Source organism: Gopherus evgoodei, chromosome 1, assembly GCF_007399415.2.
Source record: "Gopherus evgoodei ecotype Sinaloan lineage chromosome 1, rGopEvg1_v1.p, whole genome shotgun sequence".
Taxonomy (NCBI): Eukaryota; Metazoa; Chordata; order Testudines; family Testudinidae; genus Gopherus; species Gopherus evgoodei.
Window position 1 is genome coordinate 41,968,946 of NC_044322.1, and position 13,348 is coordinate 41,982,293.

General features: G+C 39.2%; 1 protein-coding gene across 1 annotated transcript in view; it reads right to left on the minus strand.

The window, feature by feature from the left end:
- Window positions 1-13,348, minus strand: part of FLT3 (fms related tyrosine kinase 3) — a 69,030-nt gene that overhangs the window by 20,703 nt on the left and 34,979 nt on the right. Inside the window, exons 9-11 of the mRNA XM_030562645.1 lie at window positions 10,007-10,175; window positions 5,746-5,852; window positions 2,341-2,452 (exon numbers count right to left, since the gene is read on the minus strand). Of these exons, the coding sequence (XP_030418505.1) occupies window positions 2,341-2,452; window positions 5,746-5,852; window positions 10,007-10,175 (388 nt within the window). The remainder of the gene's footprint in view (window positions 1-2,340; window positions 2,453-5,745; window positions 5,853-10,006; window positions 10,176-13,348) is intronic.

Sequence of the window (13,348 nt, forward strand, 5' to 3'; positions counted from 1 at the left end):
TCTTTGAAAACATCCACTCAACGTGCAGCGGCAGTCAAAAAAGCGAACAGAATCATTAGGAAAGGGATAGATAATAAGACAGAAAGTATCATACTGCTGCTCTATAAATCCATGGTACACCCATATCCTGAATACTGGGTGCAGATCTGGTCGTTCCATCTCAAAAAAGATATATTGGAATTGGAAAAGATACAAAAAGGGCAACAAAAATGATTAGGGGTATGGAACAACTTTCATATGAGAAGAGATTAATAAGACCAGGAGTTTTCAGTTTGGAAAAGGATGACTAAGGGGGGATATGATAGAGGTCTATAAATTCACGACTGGTGTGGAGAAAGTAAATAAAGACAGGTTAATTACTCCTTCTCATAGCACAAGAACGAGGGGCCACCAAATGAAATTAGCAGGCAACAGCTTAAAAGAAACAAAAGGAAGTATTTCTTCACACAAAGCACAGTCAACCTGTGGAACTCCTTGCCAGAGGATGTAGTGAAGGCCAAGACTATAACAGGGTTCAAAAAAGAACTAGATAAGTTCATGGAGGGTAGGTCCGTCAAGGGCTATTAGCCAGAATGGGCAGGGATGGCGTCCCTAGTATCTGTTTGCCAGAAGCTGGGAATGAGTGAGAGGAGATGGATCATTTGATGATTACCTGTTCTGTTCATTCCCTCTGGGGCCCCTAGGGTGACCAGACAGCAAATGTGAAAATCGGGATGGGGGTGGGGGGTAATAGGAGCCTATATAAGAAACAATCCCAAAAAATTGGGACTGTCCCTATACAATCGGGACATCTGGTCATCCTAGAGGCATCTGGCATGAGCCACTGTCAGAAAGACAGGATACTGGGCTAGATGGACCATTGGTCTAACCCAGTATGGTCGTTCTTATGTTCTTAAGTTCTTATTATTATTGTGGGGGTTGGGAGTAGATGCTGGTTTGTTTTTTTTTTATTTAATTTTTAATTTTGGTAAAGGTACCTAGAGCCAAGGATAGGGGTTTTTTTGTATATTATGGTCATATCCTGATCTGGTGCAAATCAGCATAACTCTGTTGCTTCCAGTGGATCTATGCGCATTTACGTCCACTGAGGAGCTGGCTCTATTACTCTAAATAAATAAATAAAATAAATAAATTCAAGGGATATTATCCAGGTTCTTCTTCCAGCCTTCCATCTGGGTTTCCTTTTGACTGTTTCTCCATCACTCTGCCCACTAACCCATTTCCGCTGGGGCTACTTCAAACCCTCCAGAGTTCTCAGAAGCTTCAAAATAGCTGCCATTTAAAAAGATTAACCTGCCATAAAAATGTTTATCTTTCCTCTAATGCATACAGTTTCCTCCTCAAATTTACACTTGATTAAGGCTTAGAATGGAAAACATTCAGTCCCAAATGAGAAGCAAAATTTAAGACTAATATTTAGAAAGAGGAATTTTATACCAAAGGAAAGAGGAGATTGCCACATTTTAATGGGACACACAAGAGTTTTTCTAGACCTACATGTTCCCAAGACAATGAGCATTTTATATATTAAAAGCTACTTTAAGAAATATTTTAAATTTACTAGTTATGTGTTTTCCTCTCCTTTTGATTTCTGTACAATTAGACTCAGAGAAAGAAGCGGATTTGGATGCAAGGATAGAAAATTTATCATAATATTTAACAACTTTGTAAAATATTTAAAATCTCATTCATAACATTCCATTAATATATTTGACCTGGTATCTTAATTTGAATGTAGGATTATCTTTTGAACGAGCTTTTTAGAATGAGTAATGCAATGTCGACACAGCGCAAGAAACACCCTGTACCTTGAAGTTTTAGAGCCTGATTCAATCTCCACTGCAGTAAATTGATTGACTCATTGACTTCCTTGAGCATTAGATCAGATCCTCAGTGCACTTCCAGGTACTGAAATGGCTAGATAAACCAAAAGAATATCTTGACACTTTGATGTATTTCCTGGCAAATCCACTGGTGCTGATACTTTGATTAATTAGGACCACTAAATGCACCAAGGAAAGCTTATATGGAATCTAGTGGTCATACTGGGACACTGTGCAATTAAATTAATGTCTAACTATTGCTCTAGACACAGCTTTGTTTATTTCAACGTAAAGAGCTTCAGATGCACATGCTTATGGGCCTGATGTTGCTTCTATTAAAGTCAAGGAAAAACTCTAATTTAGTCTGATTCATCCCTGTACCAGACTATTATTTTACATGTATCCCAAAGTTCATCTTACAGTATCCTAGTCACCGGCTAGTCTTTATTTAGCCAAAGAAACATCACAAATAAGAACAAAGAAATTTAAAAAAAGGGCAGAAAATGTCTTTATTTACTTAGAAGAATCGGGTCCTGGGCATTTCTTCCAGGTCCAAGATGGTGCAGGGTAACTATCAGAGTAGCAAGAAATATCTTTTGATGTTGACTGCATTGTTACTTCAGGTTTCCCTGTAATAAACATATCACAAAATTTTTTTAATATAATACTTTAGTCAATAATACAGTTATGTCTATAGGGTTACACCCTGGGTGCTGGAACAAGTTGTATAGTGGAGGGTGCTGAGAGCCACTGAATCAAACTGTAAACCCTGTATACAATGGAAACCACTTCAAGCCAGGGAGTGCAGCAGTACCCCCAGCACCTTTAGTTCCAGCACCTGTGGTTACACCACACCCAAAGTGATCAAAATCTACTTAGGTATGTATAAAGTGTTATAATGGAGACAGGGAAGTGAAGTGATTGACCCAAGATCTCATAGTGAATCAGTGGCAGAGCTAAGATTAAAACTCAGAACTTCCTGACTCCCAACCGCAACACAATCATTCCTCCAAACTATGCTGCACATGAAAAGGCAAATTCTGATTGCCTGACTCCCACTGAAGAGCATTTCTTTTGTTGATAGTTAATGTAAAGCAATGACATGATATTACAGGCAAGTCGCATCTTAAGTGTATTTAACATGCGCAAATTCAGCTTTGCGTGGTCGGCAAAAACAGGAAAAAAAAAGAACAACAACAATATAACAACTGCATCTGTAGTGCAGGCAATTCTGCCTGCAGTTCATTTCAATGAGTGTTTCACTATACACGGTTTTCACTTTATACGCTAACCCCCACGTAAGATGAGACTTGCCTATACTGACATTTAGCAAAGCTGAGATCTTTTCAACAAAAAATACTGGATGCAACACATAACACATGATAGTGTAGCACTAACAGGTACTAAATGTTCATGGGTTTGTGATGGTCAGCGCTTGTTGGAAGTATCACAGGGTAAGTCCCTTCTTAATGCAGAGGGCAGTAGGGTAGGGGAGCCCAGACCCTCCTCCACTGGGATATGATACCCAAGACCACCTTAACACTGCCCTCCTTGGTCCACTTCCTAGCCCTGACTCTATTGGCCGAGTTTTGCAGTCTGTAGCAAATTGGACATGGAAAAATGGTACTAACTGCCCCTCCTGTCTGTCTGGGTGCAACCAGTAGGCACCCCTTTTCCAAGAATGGCTTTGCAGCATCCCTTCTCAGCAGGGCCGCCCAGAGGATTCAGGGAGTCTGGGGTCTTCGGCAGTGGGGGGCCCTTGGTTCAGCAGTAATTTGGTGGCAGGGGGTCCTTCCGCTCTGGGACCTGCCACCGAAGTGCCCCAATGACCCGCGGTGGGGGACCCCCACCGCCGAAGACCTGGCACTTCGGCAGTGGGTCCCAGAGCGGAAGGACCCCCCCCCCGCCGCTGAATTACCACCGAAGACCCGGAGCGGAAGAAGCTTTGGGGGCCCAGGCCTGAGAGTTTGCTGAGGCTCCCAGAGCAAATGAAGGACCCCGCTCCAGGGGCCCTGAAAAACTCTCATGGGGGCCTGGAGCAAATAAAGGACCCCGCTCTGCGGGGTCCAGGGCTTGGGGCAAATTGCCCCACTTGCCTGCCCCTCTGGGTGGCCCTGCTTCTCAGGAGCTCCCTGCCTTGTTAGTCCCCTTCTAAGCTGTGTGACTTTCTTTTAAACTCCATCTCCATCTGGAGCATGCTCTGCAGGTGAGGCTGGGCAGGGTCATCTGAACCCAGAGTTGCTCTTTAACATCGTTAGTTCTAGGGCAGGGTTATACACCTCATCACAGGGTTCTGGGATGAATTTAGTGAACTCGTGAATGGCATCAAGAAGCCACAAGCAGAGTATGGCAAGTTAAACCTAATGAGTGAATTTTCTCATCTCATTCTATCCCACTCTCATGGATTAAGACTATTTTGCCTTTTTGAAGTAATGTAACTGTATTTCAGTTGGTGCCTGCTCACTGTAGTTTTCTTAGGAAGTTTTCATTTTCTTGCTCTATTTTTGTCCATGTTGTTGGTGGCACACTAGAGATAGGAATTCTTTGTAAGAGACTGTTTCCTGATCATATTTGATGGTTGAGATTTCTTCGGTATTTTCTGCTAGGTTTTATAGGGCTTGGGGATTTCTAATTAACAATCCAGTCACATAGGACCTGATTCTCCTGTCACATTGGTGTAAATCAGGAGTACTTCTATTGAAATCAGTGGAGCTCTATTGGTGCAAAACAGGCGTAGGATACAGGTGAACAAGGCCTAGAGAGTGCTCAGCGAGAATGAAACAAGAAACGGTGAGCCTATGTCTACACTGCCTCACAGATTGGACTATGGGGTGTGAATAGCAGTGTGTACCAAGGTGCTGCGCTGTAGCACCTATGTGGATGCTGTGGGTGCAAACTAAAAAGTTCCTAGTTCACATTACCACAGTCCTCTTTAAACAGGATTACATTAATCAGAACTAGGAACCTTTTAGTTCACACCCACAGCATCTACATGGGGAGTTACCAGGGCAGCACTTTGGCATGCCTTGCTATTCACACCCCTGTAGTCCAAACTACGAGGCAGTGTTGACATATCAGAAGCACATGACAGCAGCTGTTACATGATGAGTGTGAAAAAATTCTGACAGGAGCTTACATTATTTCCCCCCTCCTGCTTTTTTAAACCTTTCCCATTTTGATGACATCTAACATTGCAGTAATATTTTCAGGACAGGTATCTAGTTTTCAATATATTACTGGGACTCAAACCTGAGGTAGGTCTACACTGCAGTCAGAGGCGTGCATGCAGCTCAAGTAGGCCTACCCATGCTAGCTTTGACCTAGCTAGCCTGGCTAAAAGTAGTTGTGAAGAGCTGGGGTCCCTGCCACTGTGTCTTCATTGCTCTTTTTAACTGTGCTGGCTAGCACAGGTACGCCTACCTGAGCTGTAATCACACCTCCAATTGCAATATAGATGTACTCCAAAATCTGCAATATGCAAGTCAAAAAATATCTCCCAAATAGGTGGTAGAAAGAAAAACACACTTATTTATGAGATGCACAAATAAAACCATAGTTAGATGGGAAACGCTAGGAAACAGAAGACATTAGCAAGCAGCCTTACTATTGGTTAAATCTCAAAATTCCCACTTACCCAACCTTTTTTTCCTCGTAAAAACAGTTTGCTTTTTTGTATTGTCTAATATATCTGACAACTATTTATAGTTCACTCTTACTATCCGAAAAATTCCTGATCTACAAGGTGATAAATTGTTACTTTTTTTGTTTTTGATAGGATGAAAGAGGAGTGGGAAAGAAACAACCTATTGGGTGAATTCCTGGCCCCACTGAAGTCAATGGCAAAAATTACACTGACTGATTCCAAAGAGGTCAGGATTTCTCACCCATAGATTTCATGAAACCTGTGCGTTTTTTTACTTACGCTTCACATACAACATCATTGTTTTATTCACATATGTATCATCATTTTCTGCATAGAATACGTACTCCCCTGATTGATACTTATGATCACAGAACCTTGAAGAAATGCTGTTGAGAAAAGGGGGGAAATGCTTAAGCACATTTACAGATTACATGTAGTCAAGATTCAAATATTTTTTAAAAAATCAAGTCGTTAACAAAGAATCCAAAACAAAAATTTTCTGGATAAAGAAATGTAAAACAAGTCTCCAGACATAATTATATTCTCTATGTGCTGTAATGAAAGGAAATGGGAGTGATTCCCAAACTTGTTCATTTTATTGTTTTATTTTTGTCTGGATTGTTGTCAGATTTGAGAGGGAACTTTTGTTGGTTCATCAGTGTTAGAAGAGTACTTAAGGGAGATGCTCCTTGCATATAATTACTGGTGCTCTAGGGCAGTGGTTCTCAACCAGAGGTCTGGGGCCCCCCGGGGGGCCATGAGCAGGTTTCAGGGCCAGTATTAGGCTTGCTGCGGTTCAGAGCAGAAAGCCGAAGTCCCACTGCCATGGAGGTGAACCGTGGGACTCTGGGGTCCGCCACCTGGGGCTGAAGCAGAAGCCTGAGCAACTTAGCTTCATGGTGCCCCCTGTGGCATGGGGCCCTGGGCAACTGGCCTGCTTGTTACCCCTTAATACCGGCCCTGGCTTTTAGATGCAGAAAACCAGTTACTGTGGCACAGGTGGGCCATGTAGTTTTTATAGCATGTATGGAGGGGCTCAGAAAGAAAAAGGTTGAGAACCCCTGATCTAAGGTACAGATGTCCCAATTTAAGAGAATAAGGTTTTTTGGCTAGAAGAATTTTAGTCAGTGAATAGGGGTAAAGAGGGCAGGCATCTGACGAAAATCTATGTCAGAAGAGAAGAAACAGTCAGAATCAGGAGGTACCGTAGATGTACAGGAGCAAGAAATAGTCAACCCTAAAAAAGAAACCTGGGGGGAAGGAGGGAACTAAGTAGCTTTTATTAAACAAGACACATAACACAGAGTTATGAAGCCAGCCCATCCATATGTGGTTCTAAAGCAAGAAAATTCACACTGAAGAGAAGTGTTATTTTACATGTGGACTGAGGCCAAGATTTCCATTCATGATTATTGATTTTGAGTGCCTCAGTTGTAGAGTGCTCAACTGGGACACCTTCAGGACATTATAGATGGTAGCAAGAAAAACAGACTTGTTCATGAGATGTCTAGGTGCTCAGCACTTTCTAAAAATCAAGCCCTCTTTAGAATGTCTCCAGTTGGGCACCCAAACGTCAATGCATCAAGAATCACTCGCCATGGGAAAGACATAAGAAGAGCCTTTCAAGAGTCATTTCTTGGGTGTCTGCATGTAAGCACAAGGAAAGGTGAGAGAACAAGAAGTACATGAGAGCATTTGCCTTCATGGAATTGATTCACCCATGGTAAGGAAGTGAAAAGCAGCAGTGTGCTAAGCACAGAGATATGGTCTGTTTTATAAAGAGAGAACAGAAAATGGAAAGTCTGAAAGAACCTGTTGTTGCTCTTAGCACTTAGAGGAACTAAAGATGGTGCCAATTTTTTTATAGCATGAAATTAAATGTTAAGGGGCAAAGTTCATAGTACAAATTCATTATAAAATGCAATAAGGAGGAACAACTTGATAAGGATATAACAGAAATCAAAAAAGGAAATAAAATCAATAAAAAGGATATGAAAGGAACAAAGTAGAAGTGATGGGAGATATGATTACTCAACCATAAACCATAAACTCATGCAAAGCTGAAAAAAACCAAATCAAACAGGGTGCTATAGAATGTGATTGCATATTTTTTTTTAAATTTATTTACATTTCTGTCCATTGAATCCATCTACAAAATGGGTACAATAATAATACTTAACTACCGGCCTTCTTACAGGGGCACTGTGTTGGCTGAAATCTGTACAGTGGTTTGAAAATCTAAAGCACTAAGTGTGACTATCTGGGATGCTGTAAATGAAAACTTTTTAAAAACAACATTTAAACAAAACTTATTCTCTGGGTTCTATGCATACAGCACCTGGGCAGCTATGTCCTGTAACTGATGCAGCTTGTCTAGGACTCAGTTACAAGGATTTTGCCTGAAGTGACTATGGTGTGAACAAGCAAAGCCAGGCCTGCAATAGGCAGAAAAGGGCGGGCTTTTCACAGAACTTGGAGTTGGTGCTCACCACTCTGGAGTATGATAGTAACATGCATTGCCATGCTGAGAAAGCAATCTAGTGTGACTTCTATATTCCTGAGATCTAGTGGTGCCCCCACCCTCCTGTACATCACAATTACCTAAATCATCTCAGAGTTCCTCAAAAATACTATTTTTGGCCCATCAGCATCACTTTACTCTTATCTGGGTTGAATCAACTGTCTGTCCTCCAAACACAATGGTCTGCCAGACAATCAGACAGCTAGGAGACAGTCTGCAATAGTTGGAAAGTAAATAAGCTGAGTATTATCAGCTTGTAAGTGGTATCTCTTGGACAAGGATGAGTAAATGCTCATGACTACCTTCAGCGAACTCATCTCCAGAAATGATCTTATCCACTGAAGAACAGATCATCCTACTCACACCAGGGACTGCAGATTAGTCACCAAGACCCAGTAATCAACTCTACCAAAGTCTGCTGACAAAACGAATGTTATCAACAAAGACAGATCTCTTGCCTCCATTGCCAGGAGAAGATCATTTACCAGGCTGATCTGTGCTGTCTCTGTACTATGTGAAGGTCTGACTCCAAATAATCAATCTGATTCAGATGAATAGGCAAGTCTGTTACAAAATAGGACCAATAAAAGCAGCAAAGAGTCCTGTGGCACCTTATAGACCAGGGGTAGGCAACCTATGGCACGCAAGCTGATTTTCAGTGGCACTCACACTGCCTGGGTCCTGGCCACCGGTCCGGGGGGCTCTGCGTTTTAATTTAATTTTAAATGAATCTTCTTAAACATTTTAAAAACCTTATTTACTTTACATACAACAATAGTTTAGTTTTATATTATAGACTTATAGAAAGAGACCTTCTAAAAAGGTTAAAATGTATTACTGGCACGTGAAACCTTAAATCAGAGTGAATAAATGAAGATTCAGCACAGCACTTTTGAAAGGTTGCCAACTCCTGTTATAGACTAACAGACGTATTGGAGCATGAGCTTTCATGGGTGAATACCCACTTTGTGGGATGCATAGGACCAAAATAGGACCAAAAAGACTTAAGACTAAAGTGAAGTGTAACAAAACGATAAAGAAAGCAAAGCTAAAAAGTGAAAGCAAGATTGCAACAGAGTTTTAAGCAAAGAATTAAATGTTTTAAGACTATGAGGAACAAGACATCAGCACAGGAACATTATGTCCTCAGACCTGGCACAGGCCAGGCATAGACAAGACTAGTTAACATTGATAAAATGTTAACTTTTTGCCTGACTTTTCACAAAGTTAGAGGTTAGAATGCTGTATGACTTTAGTTTGCAAAGTTGAAAAGAAACTCAGAAGGAATTAAATAATGATATCAAGAAATTAGGCTGGAGAATGGATACATAGTTAGGACTAGACAGAATCCATGCCAGAGCTTTTATTATAGGAAGTAGCAGAAAAAGTAGTTAACACATTTTTTTTAAAACTTCTTTTGTAACATGGAAAAAATCTGTGAATTGGACAGCTAGTAAAATTTCTCTAATGTAGACAAGGCCTAAGGGATCTACTAAAGGTCTAGGAAACTATGTGCCAATAAGCTTGACTTTAGAAGCCTGAAAGATACTGGGAACATGAGCTAAAAATGGAATAAGACTAAGGAAACATCTAGAAGGTTATAATTCAGTCATGGATGATTGGAATGGGTTCATAAAAGGAGAATAATGTCTAAGATCAAGAAACTGAGTTTTCCGAGGATATAACAAAATAATTGAAAGAGGTATGTTATGTGAATAATTTAGGAAAGTATTTGTTATAACACACAAGACTAATCAAATGTATAACATGAGATATTTACATGAGTTGCTCTGGAAGACTCTAATAACATTACAGAACACTTTGGTAACACTGCTTTACCACTATATCAATCACTATATATCACTATATTTAAAAATAACATTTAACTTAAAAACGAAAACCATACTCTACATGTTAAAAGAAAAAAAATGAACAAATATTTCCATTTTTTAAAAGACAAAAAATAAAATAAGTATTTGTACAAATTATAACAGACAAATATTCAGAATAGTTAAGTACCTGTATCCATCTGCATTGTATCTTTGCTCACAAGGAAATGATTTTTGGGAAAAAATCCATATACATCTAATTGGTGGATATGCTTTAAGTTTAATTTCAAAACAAAACTTTTCCAACACATCAATCTCAAAATCTTCTCTTGAGTCAGTTACATTTATAAATCCCTTTTCTGTAAACAAAATATTAAAATTCTGTTATAAAAGCTGCCATTTAATTAAGGAATTTGAAAATGTGCACATTTTTTTTCTCATTTATTATTGCAAGTTATAAGTGCATTGGTCATAAAATCACTAGTGACCATTCTGTTTATCTACAAAAAGATTAGGTGTAATACTGGGTGATAACATGCAGGTTTTGTCCTGATGTTCCATTCCAGTCTATGTGTAAATGCTCTGTCTTTGAATGAACCAATCTGATTGGTTTGGTTAATAAAAGACTCAAAGATCTTTAAAAATACAGGAACTCATCCATCTTTCTGCCCCGCAAGTTATTTTGAATTGACTACAGTGATCATCCTGTGTAAATTTATTTCACTCAATTGTAAATACTTATTCCAAATGTTAATAACGTAAGATTTATAAAATATAAAGAAATACATCACTGCCAGTGCAAGCATCTCTTGATGGCTGCTGTCATTTCTTATCTTGTTAACTTTGAAAAGACAAAACAAAATATATATCTACTTCTTTGTTTGTTCATTTTATATATATAATGAAAATAGAAAAGTAACCTTAAAATGTATTAAAATGATCAATTTTAAAAAAAATCTACGTCTCACAGGGCCTGCTCCAAAGTTCACAGAAATCAATGGAAGCCTTGTCAGTGGCTTAGGATCAGGTCCATAAAGAAAGAAAAAAAATCCCGAAACACGTGAATTGTAGTAAATAGTGCTGGTTTGGGCTTTTCTTTTTAAATGGTTTTCTTCTGGCCAAATCCACATGCTCTGCAAAGCACAGTTTTCTCTATCTGAAGTCCTCATTTAGCAAATAATATGGTGGAAATTCCCACATAAACCATAAAAATGGACAATGTTTTAAAACAAGAAATGCTTCCTTTTGTGTGTGAATTCTCCAATTTTTGTGAGCTATAAACATCTTGGGCTTGGCTGTACAAGTGGGACCAAGGGGAGTATTCTTCATCTTTCCAGGTGGAAAGTCATGTGAAGTTATGCTGTGAGCACCATCCAAATAGATTGGATCTAACAGCTAATTCCATACTGCCCACAAGTACCTTGAAATAAAGTGACACCATTTCTCTATAAAACAGCTTAAACAAAACAGTTTTTCCTCTTACAGCTGAAAGAAAGGAGTGCAGGAGTGAGTGATCTGATCTTCACAGCCATTCCTTCTTCTGTTTACATGTGGCAGTTTTTGGATTTCTATTCAAAATGTATTAAGAGTAATTATTTAGGGGCCATGGGAGTCAAGTTAAAATGCTTAAGTCTGAATATGATCTTTTTTTGGTTCTGTAATTATTTTTACCTTTGAACCTGATATTCAGCAGCTTAAACCATTTATTTTAAAATAGCTCATCTCTCCTGGAACAAAGACTGGATAATGCACAGAGTTCTTTATCCAATGCTGATAAAACAAAATGTCAGGTAACACCCTGAAACTGGATGTGAGAATAACAGATATGAAGAACTCTGCAGCTGTGGTTAATGGCCTGGTTTCTGCTGTGTTTAAAAATGTCTCTGCCACACTTGACAATCTGAGAATAAAGCTAAAATTAAAAAGGTGAGATTAGCGGGCGCACTTGAAAAGGAGCAGAGAGAACGAGAGCAATTTATGTTTTTGGCTGACGTATTTTCTTCCTACAATAATACTGCACATATCTACTTTGAGACTACCAGGAAGGAAATCTATCCACCTCATTCATCTACAAATTGAATTAGTCAGGGTTGAGATGCTCCAGCGTGAAGAATGGGAACATTACATTTAAAAAAGCTCCATAGTTAAAATTTGGGATCCAAGGATGCAATCTTTCTAGGCCATCCCCCCGCCTTGAAGAAGACGAGAGGGACTCGTCTCAACTATAAGCAGCAGCTTCAGAGGCTGGGTTTGAATTTCTGCTTCCTTTATTCAGAAACTTTGAGTACAACAGTGTGGCCAGTCTATTGTATTTAGTTACCATGAGATAGGAAAATGTTCCTCTCAGTAAAAGACTGAAGCTGAATGTGAGCATTTCAGAAATTAAGAACTCCCATTTGAATGACTCCTTATTTCTCAGGATCATAGGCTTGTTTCATTTGTTATAGTATCTCCATTGTGGGGGCAAGGATTGCTGATGATGGCACTTGGGAGTAGTTGCTAACTTTTGAAATTACTAATTTTGAAATGATTACGGTTTTTGCATTGGCCTGAAGGCATACAAGCCTCTTTGGAAGCCACACAAACTGAATGGGCTGATGTTGTTGGACCTTTGCATTGCCTTGGCTTTTCTTTTCTTCCTTTTTTTTTTTTTAATTGTCTAATTCTATGTGCACAGTACTAGGAGTTAAAGATATTCACCTATAACACTCTGAAGGTGGGAGTTAACTAGGCCAAGCAATAACCTAGCAGCTAGAGCTGGGCAAATGGTGGATTTTTTTTTTGATTCATTAGCAATTTCAGAAAATAAGAAATAAAATAAATTTCAAATTGAACCATGAATACAATTTTTCAATAGTTTTGGCAAACTGAAATGTAAAAAAAAATTGTTTTAGGTCAAGCATAACCTTCTTCCTCCCTAAACCAAAATGTTTTGTTTCAATTTCAAGCATTATTTTTACATTTTAATTTTTTAAAATAAAATTAAAGAAAATTTCAAAACAAGTCATTTTCAATAGGAAAATACACACGTTTCATTTTGAAAACCTCAAACTGAAACATTTCAGGTTTTCCTGAATTTGATTTATTTATTTTAGTTTTATTTTCAAGGCTTGAAAGAAATTGGCAGAATCAATAGGAACCCACAAAATGTTTCAGTGTTGCCAAATCTGCATTTTTCTGCTGAAAAATGTTTAGGTAAAAAAAAATACCATCCAGTTTTACTAGCAGCATCTAGCTACTACTGTTGGGTTTTCCATGGTGTCCATTACTGAAGTATCTAAGGGTATTTCTACACTGCAACGAAAAACCTGCAGCAGTGAGTCTGAGCTCAATTGACTTGGGCTTGTGGGGCTCAGGCTACGCGGCTAAAAATTGCCATGTAGACATTCCCGCTCAGGTTGAATCCCGTGCTCCAAGGCTTCCCCCCTCGTCAGGTTTCAGAGTGTGGGCTCCAGCCCCAATGGAAATGTTTACACTGCTAGTTTTAGCCCTGCAGCCCAAGTTCTGCAAGCCCAAGTCAATTGAGCAGGGC